The sequence below is a fragment of the Takifugu rubripes genome, chromosome 10 (genome assembly GCF_901000725.2).
Source record: "Takifugu rubripes chromosome 10, fTakRub1.2, whole genome shotgun sequence".
Lineage (NCBI taxonomy): Eukaryota > Metazoa > Chordata > Actinopteri > Tetraodontiformes > Tetraodontidae > Takifugu > Takifugu rubripes.
The window spans coordinates 12440347-12460346 of NC_042294.1; the positions used below are offsets into that span (position 1 = coordinate 12440347).

Genomic DNA, 20000 nt, shown 5'->3' on the forward strand with positions numbered 1-20000 from the left:
TCCCACTAACCCCCAGCTCCTCCCACCAGTCCCCAGCTCCTCCCACTAACCCCCAGCTCCTCCCACCAGTCCCAGCTCCTCCCACCAGTTACACCAGCTCTTCAGTTTGCTGCCCTCAGAGAAAAGGTCTGGGCTCGAGCCACCAGACTGTTAAATTTGCTTTGTTGTTAACCAGGCTGTAAGGATGCTGGACTCTGTCCCTGGCAGAGGGGACCCTGATATGAAGTCTTGAACATGGAGTTCTTTACACGTGTCCCTCTCATGGACACGTGTAAAGAACTGTCTCCAACCATGTCACTGCTGCAATGTCTCATGTCACTTTAAATAAATGTCACTATAAAATACCGTAATGTTTGCACTACCCGCTACGCGAAGGCTGTTCTTGTTAGCTACCTCTCCTTGCTGCCCCTGTTTATGTTTCTCGACCTGATAGAAATGCCTCTGTATGTCATGAATAATGGAGAATTGACAAATAGAATCCTTCAATCTTACCGGATATTGATTCCAGCCTCGACCTGGACACACAGGAGAGGGAGAACGAAAAGCTGGAGGTGTAATGAAGGAAGGGAAAATCACTGGAAGAGGAAAACAATGGAAGGGCGTCAGGATGAGCGAATGCTCTGGGTTCCATCACACAGCTCATAAACCCGGCTCTCTCGACATGTTCCACCAACAGGAGGAGGAAACCTATTTTATTAGTCCTGGAGAAAGGGAAAATCATTTCAATCACACGCTTTAGTGTATATAAAAATGTCCCAGCACCACCTGCTGCGACCAGCCCGGCTTTCCAAGGTCCCATAATAAACCCAAAACTCGTTTCTGTTCACCCCCCTGGATTTTTCTCTGCTAAATATTTGCTTGGGTTCTAAAAGGTGACATTTAAAGACTCTCGGAAGACGAGTTCTCAACAAAACCTTCTGATTCCTTTTTAATGTAACATTTAGTGAAATTAGTCGTTTGTTGGAGTCACTTGTCAGCCAATAGCCCCTCCGGAACAGCATTCCCGTTGTTAGGAGCTGCCCTCGTCACCAGCGGGAGCGCCAAGCCCATCAGGGAATTATTCAGAATTCCCTCTCACTCAAACATGTGAGAAGCTCCATTTGCCTCAGAAGTCGGACCTGGGAACGATATCCCAGCGTTCCATTGACGGCGACTGCCACAAACGTGAAAACAAATGGAATATCTGGAGCATCGGCTCAAACAACTGAAACACTCACAGATTCCAGGGGAATGCGCACGCCTGAAACCCTCTCGTGCACACGTTTCCATCGTGCTTCACTGGTGTTTGTGAGGGTGTGTCAGTCTTTGAGTGGTGTGTATGTCAGTGTTTCTCACACACACACACACACACACACACACACACACACACACACACACACACACACACACACACACACACACGTGGTAAATTTCTTCTGGTGATAGTTGAGATGTGCTGATGAGAATGGAATCTTCGTAGACACCGTCTTGGTTATCATAGATGTTTATTGGAGAGAACAGTCAGGCATCAGTCTGTCCGAGGGAGGTTTCGTGGTCCCGATGGTGAAGATCTCCGAAGTGCTTTGTTCGGGAGACCCTCATATATGGTCAAGTAAACACATTCCTTTCTTGTGACCTCGTGACACAGTATAACCAATCATATGGTATAGGGTTCAATCTGAGGGCCCAAGGGCCCGTGGACCCCTGGACTCCTTCACAGAAAAACACAGGTGACGGGACGCAGATGGAACATGTTGAGATGGGACAAGTTAAGATCTTACAGAGGTAAAGGCCTGCTGAGGATCAATACACAGGCTTCAGATAATACACACACACACACACACACGCGCGCGCGCGCATCAGTGGGGATGAAGGTTGGCGTCTTTATTGCTTAATTAGACTGATCTGGCATTTTTCCAATGATTTCTAATAACTTACTTTATTCATTTTGTCAGAAAATGAAAAGCAATAAAACAAAAGGTATATTTTTAATATGATGACAGCTGTGTTGTCATTCACTGCCATCCCATCTCACTTCCATCACAGCCTCTGGGATGTTACTCTGCTATATTTCTATATGCAGGTATGCACGGTATGCATGTATGTATGTGCACATACAGCGTGCACAGCTGCAGCGACCAACATTCACAATAGTTGTTGTGGCCTGCCACCTAGCGGTTGCCTGGAAACACTGTTATTTACATGTACACATTGACTTGGAGTCAATCTAATGGGAACATTTACACTAAAAGTTACAGGTATCGTTGACTTGTGTGAAATATTCTCAGAAGGAACTTGAGTCTGATGGTTGGTAACCAGTTTTAACTAGTAAGCTTCGGATTTCTGCCATGAACTCAGGGTGTGTTACTACACAGCACACACACACACACACACACACACACTCATATATGAATACAAAACATTTCATTTACACAGTAGTTGATTCTAACATAACAGCCAGATCAACGGGGCTGAAGTTAAATCCCCATCATTTTAATCCTGTGTGTGTGTGTGTGTGTGTGTGTGTGTGTGTCTGTGTCCACATCTGCTCTGTGAAATATGTATTAGATCACACAGAAACAGGACACACTGCATCCACCATTGGTGTGTGTGTGTGTGTGTGTGTGTGTCTGTGTGTGTGTGTGTGTGTTTGGGACCGTTTGTATCAGCCAGTAAATCTCTTTATTTAATGGTCAGTTTTTAATTCTTCATTGTTCTTTACATTATGGCACACAGCAGCGAAATTGGTCATTTTTTATATCTCAGTAAAAGACCACTGAAATAGGAGAGCTGTGAGGCTACGTGCTGCTAGCATTCACACACATAACTATTTAAACACACACACACACACACACACACACACACACACACACACACACACACACACACACACACACACATTCAGCGGGCTTCATGTGGCCAGATGGTGTAATCCTCTGGTTTCCCCGTGTTTCTCTTTTCCCCATCCTGTGTCGGGATTATGCTGCTGTCCAATCGGAGTTCAGCGCTCTCCTGCCATCATGTAAGATGAATGACATTCAGGACGGGAGTGAGGCGGGTGTGAGACGGGTGTGAGGCGGGTGTGCACGAAGACAACCTGCATTTTAGGTTGCAGAAACAAGTGTTCAGAGAAGCCGAAGCAGCTGGTTGCCTTTTGTGGATCTGGTCACTGCTCGTCGAGGTCTCGGTGAGATGCATGCTGGGAAGCAGAAATGGTTGTGTTAAAGGTTTCAGTAATGATAGAAGTTGTCGTTTAACCACCCCGTAAGGTGGTTTGGTCTCTCGGAGGCGTGTTTGTGCGTGTTAGATTAAAAACTCCAGATGTTTTGTGGTTGTTTCGGTGGGATGGAGCTCATTTGGGAGGATGGAAGCTTCCCAATATTCCTTCTGTGGGTCAGACGCTCTGTCATGTATGTGGGATGACGGTCATGTGACCGAGCTCTGGGATCATTTGGTGCGCGTCTGTCGGGCTCTCAACACCACCAAGTTCTACGAGTCTGAAAGTAACTCGTGGTTTCCTGTGTCCGTCTCTCTTCCAGGTCACTGTTTCCTGTCGATGGTGGATGTGGTGCCGGTGAAGAATGAGGAGGGCCTGGTGATCATGTTCATCCTCAACTTTGAGGTCATGACAGAGGGGACAGGACAGCACCACAAAGAGGAGCTCAACCACCGCCTGCCCACCTGGCTCGTCACAGGTAGAAACTGAGGGGCCCCGCCCACAAAGGCGCTGTATACATTTAAACAGTATATACATTTAAACTCTGTAGACATTTAAACGTCTGACTGTTCCTTCGAGGGGGGGTGAGAACAGAATGATGAGTAGAAACATTGAACGTCAGACCCCAGAGAGTCCCACGGTCTACGTGACCCTGCTTGTCGTCGGTCTCTCCAGGTCGTCCAAGAGGTTTTAAGCTCCGCCTTCCGCTGCTGCGCTCGTTGTCCAACAGCAAAGCGTCTCTGGATGACACCGAAGCAGGTTACATCCCCACCGCCACGCCGCTGCCGTTAAACTGCGATCAGCACAGCCACGAGTTGTTGGGCCTGGGGGAGTTTGTGGCCCTGCCTACGTTACCAGCGGACCATCCTGAGCAGCTCCCTGTGAGCAGGTAAGACCACCGTCGGTCTAAAACAGAGCTTTTGAATGCTAAACGTTCCAAAATGGTGGTGGTTGATGTAGGTCGAACACACGACAGGTCAGGTGTGCAGCTTTGGCCTGAGGACTGCCAGGAGGACCAGTGTAGGTTACTGAACTCCAGTCCTGCTCTACCACCCCCTCCTCATCCTGCACTTCCAACCCCACACAGGACTCACCTGGTGGGCGCCTACACCCAGTCTTCACCCTGCGTCGTACCGCAGCACCGTCTCAGCCTCAATCGAGACGGTTCGGGCTCCAACTGCTCCCTGTCTCACAGCCGATCGCGGGAGAGCTTCCACAGCATGCGGCGAGCCTCCTCAGTGGATGAGATCGAGGCCATGAGGCCGGACTGGGACCGGAAGAGCAGGAGAACGAGCATCCGACAGGGCAGCAGCAGCACAGGTGAGCTCAGATGTTTGGGAGGGAAGTCGGACTTGTGTGGCTAAAATAATCTGGTCTCCTGTTCCCCACAGGAGCTGTGAACAGCAAAACCAATATTTTGAACTCCACCTCAGACTCTGACCTGATGCGCTACCGAACCATCTCGAAAATCCCTCAGATTACGTTAAACTTTGTGGATTTTAAGCCAGACCCACTGATCGCTCTTCCCACTGGGGAGATGGACATCATCGCACCGTGCAAGCTCATGGACAGGACTCACCATGTGACAGAGAAGGTTACTCAGGTAGGAGCTCTTTCTGTGCTGTTGCTGTGGGAGGAAGGAAGGAAGGAAGGAAGGAAGGAAGGAAGGAGGGAGGAAGAGCCCTTTTGAGGACACTGCAGTGTCACCTCAGCTGAGGTGGGATAGAGAACGATGAAAAAGGCTCAGTAAAAGAGAACAATAGGACTTTCTTAAATGATGACAGTGCGGTTTACAAAATCAATGAAGCTCAAATCAGCTGAACGAGATCGGAGCCGTTTTCTGAAGACCAGAACCTCAGTGAGACCTTCACAACCTGAAGTCTGTGACCAGGGTTAGGTTAGGTTAGGTTAGGTTAGGTTAGGTTAGGTTAGGTTAGGTTGGGTTAGGTTAGGGTTAGGTTAAGGTTAGGGTTACGTTAGGTTAGGTTAGGTTAGGTTAGGTTGGGTTAGGTTAGGGTTAGGTTAAGGTTAGGGTTACGTTAGGTTAGGTTAGGTTAGGTTAGGGTTAGGTTAGGTTAGGTTAGGTTGGGTTAGCGTTAGGGTTAGGTTAGGTTAGGTTAGGTTAGGGTTAGGGTTAGCGTTAGCGTTAGGTTAGGTTAGGGTTAGGGTTAGGTTAGGGTTAGCGTTAGGTTAGGTTAGGGTTAGGTTAGGTTAGGTTGGGTTAGCGTTAGGGTTAGGTTAGGGTTAGGTTAGGTTAGGGTTAGGGTTAGGGTTAGCGTTAGGTTAGGTTAGGTTAGGTTGGGTTAGGTTAGGGTTAGGTTAAGGTTAGGGTTACGTTAGGTTAGGTTAGGTTAGGTTGGGTTAGGTTAGGGTTAGGTTAAGGTTAGGGTTACGTTAGGTTAGGTTAGGTTAGGTTAGGTTAGGTTAGGGTTAGGTTAGGTTAGGTTGGGTTAGCGTTAGGGTTAGGTTAGGGTTAGGGTTAGGTTAGGTTAGGTTAGGGTTAGGGTTAGCGTTAGGTTAGGTTAGGGTTAGGGTTAGGTTAGGGTTAGCGTTAGGTTAGGGTTAGGTTAGGTTAGGTTGGGTTAGCGTTAGGGTTAGGTTAGGGTTAGGTTAGGTTAGGGTTAGGGTTAGGGTTAGCGTTAGGTTAGGTTAGGGTTAGGTTAGGGTTAGGGTTAGGGTTAGCGTTAGGTTAGGTTAGGGTTAGGTTAGGTTAGGTTAGGTTGGGTTAGCGTTAGGGTTAGGTTAGGGTTAGGTTAGGTTAGGGTTAGGGTTAGGGTTAGCGTTAGGTTAGGTTAGGGTTAGCGTTAGGTTAGGGTTAGGTTAGGTTAGGTTAGGGAGGAAGGTGGAGCCGACGGAGAAGAAGCCGTGAAATAAGGGAGATGCACTTTTCAGGGGACGTATGGGACATACGTATGGGACATACGTATGGGTCGTTCTGGAAACTTCTGCTTTTCTCAGGTGGTGGTTGAGTAGCAGCACCTAAAGCTCCTGAAGGCGTTCCGTTAGTCACGAGCAGTAAGAACGCTGCTGAGCTGTTGGTGTTAACGCAGGACCTGGAGCTGGACACATGTGGCTGCAGGTTGTGGCTGCAGGTTCGAAGGCTCGATGTTCGTTTAATCCTCCACGTTGGAGGTCACCGTGTGAACCCACATCTTCATGAAAGACTCCTGACCTGCGGCTCTGCAGTTGCAGCTCCTCCACCTGAAGGTGGCAGCGTTACATTAGATGGTGTCTCCAGGTGGAGGAGATGAAAGGCCCGACGGCCTGTTGACACGTTTCACGTAGAACATCCGACTTTACCGCTTGAATAATAGATGTAATAGTGCACTAATTTATTCAGCATTATTATGAACCACCCCCCACCCACACTCTGACCCCCCCACACCTCCTGAGCCTCCTGAGCTCTGCAGGCTTCTCAGTGTCTGATGCGTTTTGCTGCTCTGCTGTGCTACACCTGCACCGCTCTAGGACCTGATGGAACACGTGGGAGCAGCAACACCTGCAGCCCTCTGGCCTCCCCTGCCCCCCCGCCCCCCCATCACTCAGCAGGGTTAGGGTTAGGACCTTTTTCCACATATATTTTCCTTAAAATGTTAAATTTTTGAGGATCAAAGGCCACAAATGTACATTTGACCTATTTCACACAGCAATAAATAAGAAATATTAAAGGTTTTTCAGTTTTAGTCCAAGAAACCCTTTTCTCTGAGAGGGGGGTATGAATAGACTTTCCATTTAAATTATTGTAGCCCCTTAATCTTATAAATTTAAATGATTAATTTAAGGGATTTTTGCAGCTTTGGATACGATAGAAGTGAAAGAAGTTTCTGTTTGATGATTTCTTCTGACAGTTTGACGACTAAAAAGGCTTAAAGAGGCTTAAAGTTGGTGTTTAAGCTAAAGTGCAAATATAACAGACGTAACAGCAAAGCAAACAAATTACTTTGATATTTTGGAGAACAACATGTCGTTACTTTAATGAACTTATGTCGTAAATATGCCTGCCAAGAATTTAACACATGAAATGTGTGTCGGGATGGTAGCTACATTAGATAATGGAGTCAGCTGATCAGCAGATTTATGACCAGCAATTGTTGATTCCCATGAAGTCGGAACGGTCGGCCCCTAAAAATGCTGGAAAGCTCTCTGGTTGGTGGGGGGGCACCACCACCAGTTATTGCTTCCAAAATGGGTCAACGTTTAATTTATGGCTGCTGTCAATAGACAATAAAGAAATGCTTTTGGAGGCACATTATTGTTATATTAGAGAATAAAACCCCATTTTAGGGTGAATTAATGAGGTCATTCCAAAGGTTTATTCATTTATTGAGCATTTATGGATCATCTTTGACAGATTTGTAGTCAAAGCAGGGTAGAATGGGGGGGGGTAGGGGGGGCAAAAGCAGGTCCCAGATCAGCAGGGTGGATACCAGACCAATGATGGGGGGGGGGGGACCAATCAATGGCTGCTTACTGTTGAGACCTTGAGTCTTCTGAGTCAATTACCTGTGACGATGATGATGAAGGAGCCAGGCAGGGAGGAAGGCTGGCCGTGCCGGACCGCTGTGATGGATGGGGCCGGGGGCCCAGAACTGGGTCACAGAGCAGGACAGGAGAGGGTGGGGAGCAGTGAGGCAGGGGGAACAACAGAGATTATGGTCTGTAGACAGGACAGAGATGCTGGGGGGGGGGGGGGGGGGGGGGGGGGGGGGGGTACGGGGGGGCGACACTCGGTCCTTCATGTGATGGTTGACAGGTGGACGTTTAAGGGTTGGGGTTGTCTCACATCTGCAGTTTATCCTTGAGATCACATTTATGACCATCAGCACTCCACCCAGAGGTTGTGAGCACGACTCCGGGGATTTTTATCAGATACGGAACACGAAAATTTACCAAAACTGTAACAGAAAAAAACGTTTAAAGACAAATTGTGGAGTACCAGGTGCTCAAAATGTGGAGCAAAAATATGAATGGATGCACATTAATGAGCTCTGCATCCTGCGTATTTTATCGGCTGCCTGAACCGTCTGACATCCAGAACCAGGTGGACTTCATGAGGCGGTCCAGAACCCACTTCTGGACCTGATTCATCACAAGAGGAGAGTCAGGTGGTGGAAAAATGGGCTCATCTTGGGGAGCAGTGGAGTGGACAGGGAGAGCAAACAAGTGCTCTGTCTCTGACACACACACACACACACACACACACACACACACACACACACACACACACACACACACACACAGTCCCATTATTAAAGAGGTTTAATTATTCTGTGAGGCCACGCTTGCTCTAAGCTGGAATTTCTCTTTTCAGCTTCAGAAACACCTTAGCAGAACCTTCTGTGTCACCCACGAGGTCAACAATCACGAAGTCGGGAGGGAATCGATAAGTGTTGCGACACGTTTCCGCTCTTCTTGTGGTCTCACAACACAAAAGTCTCCAGAGATCCGCTCAGTGTCAACGCGGCCCCACTTGTTATCCGTGACCGTGATGCAGCAGCACAGACACACAACTGGAGCTGTGACCTCTTAAAGCGCCTCACACAGCAGCACAGACACACAACTGGAGCTGTGACCTCTTAAAGCGCCTCACACAGCAGCACAGACACACAACTGGAGCTGTGACCCCTTAAAGCGCCTCACACAGCAGCACAGACACACAACTGGAGCTGTGACCCCTTAAAGCGCCTCACACAGCAGCACAGACACACAACTGGAGCTGTGACCCCTTAAAGCGCCTCACCCCAGCAGCACAGACACACAACTGGAGCTGTGACCCCTTAAAGCGCCTCACACAGCAGCACAGACACACAACTGGAGCTGTGACCCCTTAAAGCGCCTCACCCCAGCAGCACAGACACACAACTGGAGCTGTGACCTCTTAAAGCGCCTCACCCCAGCAGCACAGACACACAACTGGAGCTGTGACCTCTTAAAGCGCCTCACACAGCAGCACAGACACACAACTGGAGCTGTGACCCCTTAAAGCGCCTCACACAGCAGCACAGACACACAACTGGAGCTGTGACCTCTTAAAGCGCCTCACACAGCAGCACAGACACACAACTGGAGCTGTGACCTCTTAAAGCGCCTCACACAGCAGCACAGACACACAACTGGAGCTGTGACCCCTTAAAGCGCCTCACACAGCAGCACAGACACACAACTGGAGCTGTGACCCCTTAAAGCGCCTCACACAGCAGCACAGACACACAACTGGAGCTGTGACCCCTTAAAGCGCCTCACCCCAGCAGCACAGACACACAACTGGAGCTGTGACCCCTTAAAGCGCCTCACACAGCAGCACAGACACACAACTGGAGCTGTGACCCCTTAAAGCGCCTCACCCCAGCAGCACAGACACACAACTGGAGCTGTGACCTCTTAAAGCGCCTCACCCCAGCAGCACAGACACACAACTGGAGCTGTGACCCCTTAAAGCGCCGCACACAGCAGCTCAGACACACAACTGGAGCTGTGACCCATTAAAGCGCCTCACACACAGCAGCACAGACACACAACTGGAGCTGTGACCTCTTAAAGCGCCGCACACAGCAGCACAGACACACAACTGGAGCTGTGACCCATTAAAGCGCCGCACACACAGCAGCACAGACACACAACTGGAGCTGTGACCCATTAAAGCGCCGCACACACAGCAGCTCAGACACACAACTGGAGCTGTGACCCATTAAAGCGAGTCACCCCAGCAGCACAGACACACAACTGGAGCTGTGACCTCTTAAAGCGCTGCACACACAGCAGCACAGACACACAACTGGAGCTGTGACCCATTAAAGCGCCGCACACACAGCAGCACAGACACACAACTGGAGCTGTGACCTCTTAAAGCGCTGCACACACAGCAGCACAGACACACAACTGGAGCTGTGACCCATTAAAGCGCCGCACACACAGCAGCACAGACACACAACTGGAGCTGTGACCTCTTAAAGCGCCTCACACAGCAGCACAGACACACAACTGGAGCTGTGACCCCTTAAAGCGCCGCACACACAGCAGCACAGACACACAACTGGAGCTGTGACCTCTTAAAGCGCCGCACACAGCAGCACAGACACACAACTGGAGCTGTGACCTCTTAAAGCGCCTCACACAGCAGCACAGACACACAACTGGAGCTGTGACCTCTTAAAGCGCCGCACACAGCAGCACAGACACACAACTGGAGCTGTGACCTCTTAAAGCGCCGCACACAGCAGCACAGACACACAACTGGAGCTGTGACCCATTAAAGCGCCTCACACACAGCAGCACAGACACACAACTGGAGCTGTGACCTCTTAAAGCGCCGCACACAGCAGCACAGACACACAACTGGAGCTGTGACCCATTAAAGCGCCTCACACAGCAGCACAGACACACAACTGGAGCTGTGACCTCTTAAAGCGCCGCACACAGCAGCTCAGACACACAACTGGAGCTGTGACCCCTTAAAGCGCTGCACACACAGCAGCACAGACACACAACTGGAGCTGTGACCCCTTAAAGCGCGGCACACAGCAGCTCAGACACACAACTGGAGCTGTGACCCATTAAAGCGCCTCACACACAGCAGCACAGACACACAACTGGAGCTGTGACCCATTAAAGCGCCTCACACACAGCAGCACAGACACACAACTGGAGCTGTGACCTCTTAAAGCGCCGCACACAGCAGCACAGACACACAACTGGAGCTGTGACCCATTAAAGCGCCTCACACACAGCAGCACAGACACACAACTGGAGCTGTGACCTCTTAAAGCGCTGCACACACAGCAGCACAGACACACAACTGGAGCTGTGACCCATTAAAGCGCCTCACACACAGCAGCACAGACACACAACTGGAGCTGTGACCTCTTAAAGCGCTGCACACACAGCAGCACAGACACACAACTGGAGCTGTGACCCATTAAAGCGCCGCACACAGCGGAACATCAGCACACTTGTTTGGGGAGCGGTTCTGTTCCCGACCCGTTTCCAGCCCGAGGAGAAACGGTTTCAAACCTCATCTTTGTTTTGCGTGAAGGGGCTGATTTAGCAAAATGTTTGTGGCCAACAGCATTTTCAGGTTCTCTAAATCCACATTGTGCTTTTGTGAAGTTTGGAGGTTGTGATTGGATCCAGCAGGTTCGTCACCACTCTGGCAGCCCTGCATCAGAGCCACAGGTCTCCAACCCTAACCAGGTCATGCAGGGAGGGATGTGGCAACTGGAATTGAACCTACAACCTTCTAACTGTGAAGCCATTGAGCTGCAACGCAGTGACCAGTTTTGTTCTGGGTTGATGAGGAAGAGAGCAGAGAGGCCACACCGATGAGAGCAGATATGAGGAGAGTCCTCAGCCGTGAGGACCTGAGATGGTGCTGAGATGGTGCTGGGATGGACCTGAGATGGACCTGAGATGGTGCTGAGATGGTGCTGGGATGGACCTGAGATGGACCTGAGCTGGTGCTGAGATGGTGCTGGGATGGACCTGAGATGGACCTGAGATGGTGCTGAGATGGTGCTGAGATGGTGCTGGGATGGACCTGAGATGGTGCTGAGATGGTGCTGAGATGGTGCTAAGATGGACCTGAGATGGACCTGAGATGGTGCTGAGATGGTGCTGAGATGGACCTGACATGGTGCTAAGATGGTGCTGAGATGCTGCTGAGATGGTGCTGAGATGGACCTGAGATGGACCTGAGATGGTGCTGAGATGGTGCTGAGATGGTGCTGGGATGGACCTGAGATGGTGCTGAGATGGTGCTGGGATGGACCTGAGATGGACCTGAGATGGTGCTGAGATGGTGCTGGGATCGACCTGAGATGGACCTGAGATGGTGCTGAGATGGTGCTGGGATCGACCTGAGATGGACCTGAGATAGTGCTGAGATGGTGCTGAGATGGTGCTGGGATGGACCTGAGATGGACCTGAGATGGTGCTGAGATGGTGCTGGGATCGACCTGAGATAGACCTGAGATGGTGCTGAGATGGTGCTGGGATCGACTTGAGATGGACCTGAGATGGTGCTGAGATGGTGCTGAGATGGTGCTGAGATGGACCTGACATGGTGCTAAGATGGTGCTGAGATGCTGCTGAGATGGTGCTGAGATGGACCTGAGATGGACCTGAGATGGTGCTGGGATGGTGCTGAGATGGTGCTGAGATGGTGCTGAGATGGTGCTGAGATGGACCTGAGAAGGACCTGAGATGGTGCTGAGATGGACCTGAGATGGTGCTAAGATGGTGCTGAGATGGTGCTGAGATGGACCTGAGATGGTGCTGAGATGGACCTGAGATGGACCTGAGATGGTGCTGAGATGGTGCTGGGATCGACCTGAGATGGTGCTGAGATGGTGCTGAGATGGACCTGAGATGGATCTGAGATGGTGCTGAGATGGACCTGAGATGGTGCTGAGATGGTGCTGGGATGGACCTGAGATGGTGCTGGGATGGTGCTGAGATGGTGCTGAGATGGACCTGAGATGGTGCTGGGATGGTGCTGAGATGGTGCTGAGATGGTGCTGGGATGGACCTGAGCTGGACCTGAGATGGTGCTGGGATGGACCTGGGATGGACCTGAGATGGTGCTGAGATGGTGCTGGGATGGACCTGAGATGGACCTGAGATGGTGCTGGGATGGTGCTGAGATGGACCTGAGATGGACCTGAGATGGACCTAAGATGGTGCTGGGATGGTGCTGAGATGGTGCTGGGATGGTGCTGAGATGGTGCTGAGATGGACCTGAGCTGGACCTGAGATGGTGCTGAGATGGACCTGAGCTGGACCTGAGATGGTGCTGGGATGGTGCTGAGATGGTGCTGAGATGGACCTGAGATGGTGCTGGGATGGTGCTGAGATGGTGCTGGGATGGACCTGAGCTGGACCTGAGATGGTGCTGAGATGGACCTGAGATGGACCTGAGATGGTGCTGGGATGGTGCTGAGATGGTGCTGGGATGGACCTGAGCTGGACCTGAGATGGTGCTGAGATGGACCTGAGATGGACCTGAGATGGTGCTGGGATGGTGCTGAGATGGTGCTGGGATGGACCTGAGCTGGACCTGAGATGGTTGGGTTGTGTCAAACAGCATTTCAAAGGCTCATGCAAATGATAAGGATCGATCCGGTTTTACAGATCCATGGGTTTGTTTAGTTGATACTCTTGTGTTGTCTGAGTCCTTTAGACACCATCTTTGTCGGTTCAAGTTTCTGCGAGTGTTATCGCTGATTCATTCCCAGGTTCTCACAGTTTGCGGGGCCATTACATGACCCGGTTCACAAATGTTCTGGTGCCAAGGGTGAAACACAGGTGTGTCACATATCTGGTGATTTATGGATGCCCGATTGGCAAAGATCTTTTATGCAACTGAAAGAAAAACTGACTTCAGCTCCCATTCTGGGGGGGCTTCCAATTGAAATTTTCAACTTGGAAATTCTGACCCAGGAGTACAGATAGAACGGAGCATAAACCTGCCCCTATAGAGGGTTCCCACCAGTGATCTTGGCACGGCAACTTAAGCGACACAGGGCAACAGGAAAGGCCCAAACCTCCACCAATGACAAAGGTCTACAGGTACCCACCTCCCCACGCACGTAGACCCCCGGCCCAGGGGAAGCCCCCTGGCCAAGCCGGGCCAGCCTGACCCGGCTTGGCCAGAAACACCAGCTCCCAGAGACGCAGGCAAACAAAGAGCAGCCAGTTACATCCATGTGAGTGAAACTCCGAGATGAAGGTTGTTGGAAACAGTCTAGAAGTTCCAGGAATGTCGTCGTTGCAGCGCTCACAGATGCCAGAAATGACAGGAACAATTGTGCGTTCGCAACAGAGGGAAAGAGGGACAAAATGGAGGTGAAAATACAAACAAAGTTGTCTGGAATTGAACCCCTAAAGGGCTGGGTTAAGGTCAGGCAGGATTACATCATCACATCTGTTGTCTGCTCGTGCACGCACGAGTGCATTTGTGTATGAGAGAAATAACCAGGCCACGATGGTCCAAATATGTGTAGTCTTACAGTTGTAGGGTTAGGGTTAGGGCTAGGGCTAACCCTGCCCTCATCACTACTGCCCCTGAATATCACCCACAGTGGGGGCATTTTTGGACGGGACTTTCTCTCTTTTTGATCAGCTTTGACCTCTGAATGCTTGCTAATAGATGCTAACTGCATGGTTAGCATGGTCCAGCCTTCAACATGCTTCCATAACAAGGTGACCAGTCAACCTCTGTTCTGATAACTATTCTCAGATATGACACAAGTTAGGAGGAGAAAGAGGAATACATGCAATTATCAAGACTGATGGATGGGTGGGTGGATAATTAGTAGGTGGGTGGATACTAGAGAACAAGGGATGCTAAACTAGCAGCTAATAGCAGTAGTGAGTGAGGCCAACCTCACATTGGGGCCGTGTGTCAGAAGTTACACAACAACCCTTTTATCTTCTCACAGACTCAGCACGCTCGTATCCATGTTGCCTTGTATCCTTGTGGCCTTGTCTCCTTGTTGCCTTGTCTCCTTGCGTCTCTTTCAGTTGATTTGTTTCCTATTTGTTTCACTGCTGTGTTGTTCTTTCGCTTCCTTTTTGATATTTTATTCTCCTTTGTCTGTTTGTAGTTTTTGCGAACTACCTCCTGGTCCATTGTCCTGGAGCTCTGCACCGGGGCAACAGCGTTACTCATGGGGGGGTCGGTGTGTGTGTGTGTGTGTGTGTGTGTATGTGGGGGGGGGGGGGGGGGGGGGGGGTACTCATGACTCTCCTCTCTGAATCTTTGTTCGCGCCCCTCAGCACTGTGCATGTGTGCCATCGTCCTGTAGTCAACCGTACCTTGCTCATCTTGCCTTCAGCTGTGCCTAACCTCCACCTGCCCTTGGTCTCCCTCCCTTGAGGGAATCAGGCGCCCCGCTGCTCTGAGTCACTTTGTTTTTGCCTTTTGCCACCCTGTGGTCTCGTGGTGTTGGAGGGATTATGTTGGGATTGAATGCAGGAACGTCAGCTGTGTCGACCGGTCGAGTCCAATCCAGTCGACACCTGAGATGTTGCACGTGTTGTGTTAACGTTAATTTAACGCCGGTTGTTGACTGAATATTTGGTCATTCCAGTGATTTCCTGGATCATTTGGATCAGAAGGAAGTTTGTTGGAAGCTGCATCAAGTTGTCTGATTCTCCGTATTAAAAAGAAACAGGTGACGTTCGTCCACCTTTCGTTGGCACCTTTAACGAACAAGAACGTGTTGCTTGTCCAAATGTTGGGAACGTTAGGAGCACCTGGCCCATAGTTGGAGATGAACCTGCAGCAAGTATGACTGCCCACACACACACACACACACACACACACACACACACACACACACACACACACACACACATTAGTTTACATATGATGAATGTCCTTTACACTGATGTTCCACACTGGTGCTCACATCATCTGGGAACCACTAACTCTTACTGTCCCAGTCCAATTAGGAAAGAGAGGGAAGCACGGGGCAGGTGGTCATGCTGCCTACCTCAGCAGTACGCAAACGCTAAGTAGGACACCGATAGAAGCCTCAAAGAACAGCGGTAATGGTGTCATTTGTTATCCACAGAGATGTGTGTGTGTAGGGGGAGGGACATGAACACCACCTCATGTTTTCTCTCGCCATGACAACAGGAGTGTGACCGTTTGCAAGTTTACGTTTCTTCACAGGCTGTAGAACCTGGTGTCTTCTGGAGCCTTTGGACACTTAAACCTTAGTGTATTCATCTTGTAAGTGTAGACATAAACGATTAATAAATGATTAATAAATGATTAATTAACGATTAACAGTTTCTCTCCCTTCATCTCTTCGAATGCAGCACTATATAAATGTAAATCCGTGTTACTGTCAGCAGAAACGTGTGGTATTCCCTTCCAAAAATATCTTCAGAGTGGTTATTCGAGGCAATGACAGAGCAAAGGAGCTAAAATTAACAACTGATGATCGTCTCTGAAAACCTTTGGCAGCTGAAAAGGTCGACGCTGAGATCATGTGACTGACTGTTGATTGAAAATCACCCATTTTAACGCCGATGCTTTTTGTCAAACCGAATCCGTAAATCATGATAACACACAAGTGTCGCCATTGCTGCCGAGCCGCAGCTCATCTGTCGGGACTGCCCCCCCGGGGGGGCCCTTTCCTGTGTGTTTGTGTAAATCAGCCTCCAAAAGCTAATTAAATCTGCTGCCGGGTCCCTTTGTGAGATGGTGACGTAGCAGCAACAGCTGCCACACAGAAGCAGTTATTCCTTTACAGAAACCTCCAGCCACCCATCAGTAGGACCCCCCCTGCGTGAGCCTGCTCCTGCTCCAGGGTTCTTCCTGTTACAGGGCAGGTTTTCCTGCCACTGTTGCTTGTTGGGGGTCAGGCCCTGTTGGGGGTCAGGCCCTGTTGGGGGTCAGGCCCTGTTGGGGGTCAGGCCCTGTTGGGGTCAGGCCCTGTGGCAGCACACAAGGCCAATTTCAGAACGTTATACTGAACTTTAACATCCTTTTGGTCCCTCAGTAGCGTTTCTAGAAGATGGTTATTTGGGGTTCCAGTAGTACCTTTTCTGGTCACTAGAAACCTTTATTTTTAGATGTAAAGAAATGGGAAAGGACGCCCAAAGTTACTCAGAATATTTGGCTGCAGAGTGATTTTTCTCTCTGTCGAAATATGTAAATACCGTATTTTCACGACGATAAGGCACCTAAAACACTGAGATTTTCTCCAAAATCAACGGTGCGCCTTATAATATGGAACGCCTTGTGTGTGGACTGAGTTCCAAAAGCTGCTGTGCCCCTTTGGTGGGTACACTACGGTAAACGCTCTGCCAATCTATTAGCGGCACACCTACGCGTAAGGATCCCCTAAAATGGCGCCGGTCAAGCGAGACGCGTATGAATGAGGCTTACTTTAAACTGCAGGCCATCGAATATGCGGCTGAAAATGGTAATCGAGCAATCTTAGTGTTTTCGCTTTATGAGGAGGCGGCATCTCTCCATACGCCATTTCAACTTGGAAATTCTGACCCAGGAGTACAGATAGAACGGAGCATAAACCCTAACCCTAACCCTAACCCTAACCCTAACCCTAACTGTTGCGCAGCGGCTGCCTGCGGACTACCAGGAGAGGGCGGCCATCTTCCCTAACCCTAACCCTAACCAGGAGAGGGCGGCCATCTTCCCTAACCCTAACCCTAACCAGGAGAGGGCGGCCATCTTCCTTAACCCTAACCCTAACCAGGAGAGGGTGGCCATCTTCCTTAACCCTAACCCTAACCAGGAGAGGGCGGCCATCTTCCCTAACCCTAACCCTAACCAGGAGAGGGCGGCCATCTTACCTAACCCTAACCCTAACCAGGACAGGGCGGCCATCTTACCTAACCCTAACCCTAACCAGGAGAGGGTGGCCATCTTCCTTAACCCTAACCCTAACCAGGAGAGGGAGGCCATCTTCCCTAACCCTAACCCTAACCAGGAGAGGGCGGCCATCTTACCTAACCCTAACCCTAACCAGGACAGGGCGGCCATCTTACCTAACCCTAACCCTAACCAGGAGAGGGCGGCCATCTTACCTAACCCTAACCCTAACCAGGACAGGGCGGCCATCTTACCTAACCCTAACCCTAACCAGGAGAGGGCGGCCATCTTCCCTAACCCTAACCCTAACCAGGAGAGGGCGGCCATCTTACCTAACCCTAACCCTAACCAGAAGAGGGTGGCCATTTTCCCTAACCCTAACCCTAACCAGGAGAGGGCGGCCATCTTCCCTAACCCTGACCCTAACCAGGAGAGGGAGGCCATCTTCCCTAACCCTGACCCTAACCAGGAGAGGGAGGCCATCTTCCCTAACCCTAACCAGGAGAGGGCGGCCATCTTCCCTAACCCTGACCCTAACCAGGAGAGGGCGGCCATCTTCCCTAACCCTAACCCTAACCAGGAGAGGGCGGCCATCTTCCCTAACCCTAACCAGGAGAGGGCGGCCATCTTCCCTAACCCTGACCCTAACCAGGAGAGGGCGGCCATCTTCCCTAACCCTAACCAGGAGAGGGCGGCCATCTTCCCTAACCCTAACCAGGAGAGGGCGGCCATCTTCCCTAACCCTGACCCTAACCAGGAGAGGGCGACCATCTTCCCTAACCCTGACCCTAACCAGGAGAGGGCGGCAATCTTCCCTAACCCTAACCAGGAGAGGGCGGCCATCTTCCCTAACCCTGACCCTAACCAGGAGAGGGCGGCCATCTTCCCTGTGAACACTCCTTCACAAAGACTATGAGGCAGCAGCAGGCAGGTTATGCCACCATATGCAGGTGGATTGTAGACGCCTGGGCTCTGATACCGTCTTCATGTATTAGGGTTAGCTTTAACAAAATCAACGCTGAACCGGAACCGGTCGGTGAGTCCGATTCAGATGATTTAGAAGAGGAATTCGGGATGTTGGACATTGAAATAGTGCAGCTGTTTAATTCAGATACTGAAGATAAAAACTTTGATGGTTTTGTGGCGGAAGAATTAATATTTTGTTCAATAAATGTGTCGAAACTCACTGTTTTACTTTCGTTGTCATTTTTTACTGTGTGTTTCAGCATGCGCCTAATAATACGGTGCGCCTTGTGTACGTTTTAAATACAGAAATAGCACCCATAACTGAGACTGCGCCTTTTAATACAGTGCGCCTTATGGTCGTGAAAATACGGTATGTGTTGACAAATCTGAGAAAACTACAGTCACATGGTGGATGAAGCTGCAGTTGGGTTTACTCAGCTGACCCTAACCCTGACCCTAACCCTACTCAGCTAACCCTAACCCTGACCCTAACCCTTCTCAGCTAACCCTAACCCTACTCAGCTAACCCTAACCCTGACCCTAACCCTACTCAGCTAACCCTAACCCTACTCAGCTAACCCTAACCCTGACCCTAACCCTACTCAGCTAACCCTAACCCTGACCCTAACCCTACTCAGCTAACCCTACTCAGCTAACCCTAACCCTACTCAGCTAACCCTAACCCTGACCCTAACCCTACTCAGCTAACCCTAACCCTACTCAGCTAACCCTAACCCTGACCCTAACCCTACTCAGCTAACCCTAACCCTACTCAGCTAACCCTAACCCTGACCCTAACCCTACTCAGCTAACCCTAACCCTGACCCTAACCCTACTCAGCTAACCCTAACCCTACGCTACGCTCAGGCTTCTCATCCTCACTCCCTGTTTTTCATTCATCTTTTTCTCATGATGCCCTGAAAAGGTTTCGCTGCTTTTGCTGCTTAATGATCGCAGCCCATCTGGGTCCAGATGTAAAGTAGGCCGACATCCTGACATGTCCTGGACGGTTGGTTATTTATGCTGCCGGCTGTGCCAGGTAGTCTGTCGGCACCATTTTAAACGTTATTCAAACGCTGGTTATTAGCACATTAACGGGCAGAGAGACGGCGCCACACACGGGGGTGTCAGATGTTGCTTTCATTCTGGATACTCCCATATGTGTGTGTGTGTGTGTGTGTGTGTGTGTGTGTGTGTGTGTGTGTGGGTGTCTGTGTGTGTGCGTGTGCATGCGCATGTGTGTGTGCGTGTGTGTGTGTGTGTGCGTGTGCATGTGTGCGCGTGTTTGTGCCGTAGATGAGCCGTTTATCACCCACCAACCCAATTTTGTCTCAATAACAGAATCGTTGTTCTAAAATAGGCTGAAAACTCTGTGATGGTTAGTAAAAACATCAGCACGTCACCATAACGAGGGGAACCTGCAGTGATCTGACAAATGGATCGTGTCTAATGTTGTCAGAAATGCTGGTGTGCCTGGCACAGGTGTGCCTTCCA

General features: G+C 50.2%; 1 protein-coding gene across 3 annotated transcripts in view; it reads left to right on the forward strand.

The window, feature by feature from the left end:
• kcnh2b (potassium voltage-gated channel, subfamily H (eag-related), member 2b) overlaps positions 1-20000 on the forward strand; it is a 105001-nt gene that overhangs the window by 52327 nt on the left and 32674 nt on the right. For 2 of the 3 annotated variants that reach the window (XM_029842904.1, XM_029842905.1), the window contains exons 3-6: positions 3519-3674; positions 3872-4085; positions 4173-4516; positions 4588-4799. In XM_029842904.1, the coding sequence (XP_029698764.1) occupies positions 3519-3674; positions 3872-4085; positions 4173-4516; positions 4588-4799 (926 nt within the window). The remainder of the gene's footprint in view (positions 1-3518; positions 3675-3871; positions 4086-4172; positions 4517-4587; positions 4800-20000) is intronic. The other variant, XM_029842906.1, reaches the window with a different exon arrangement.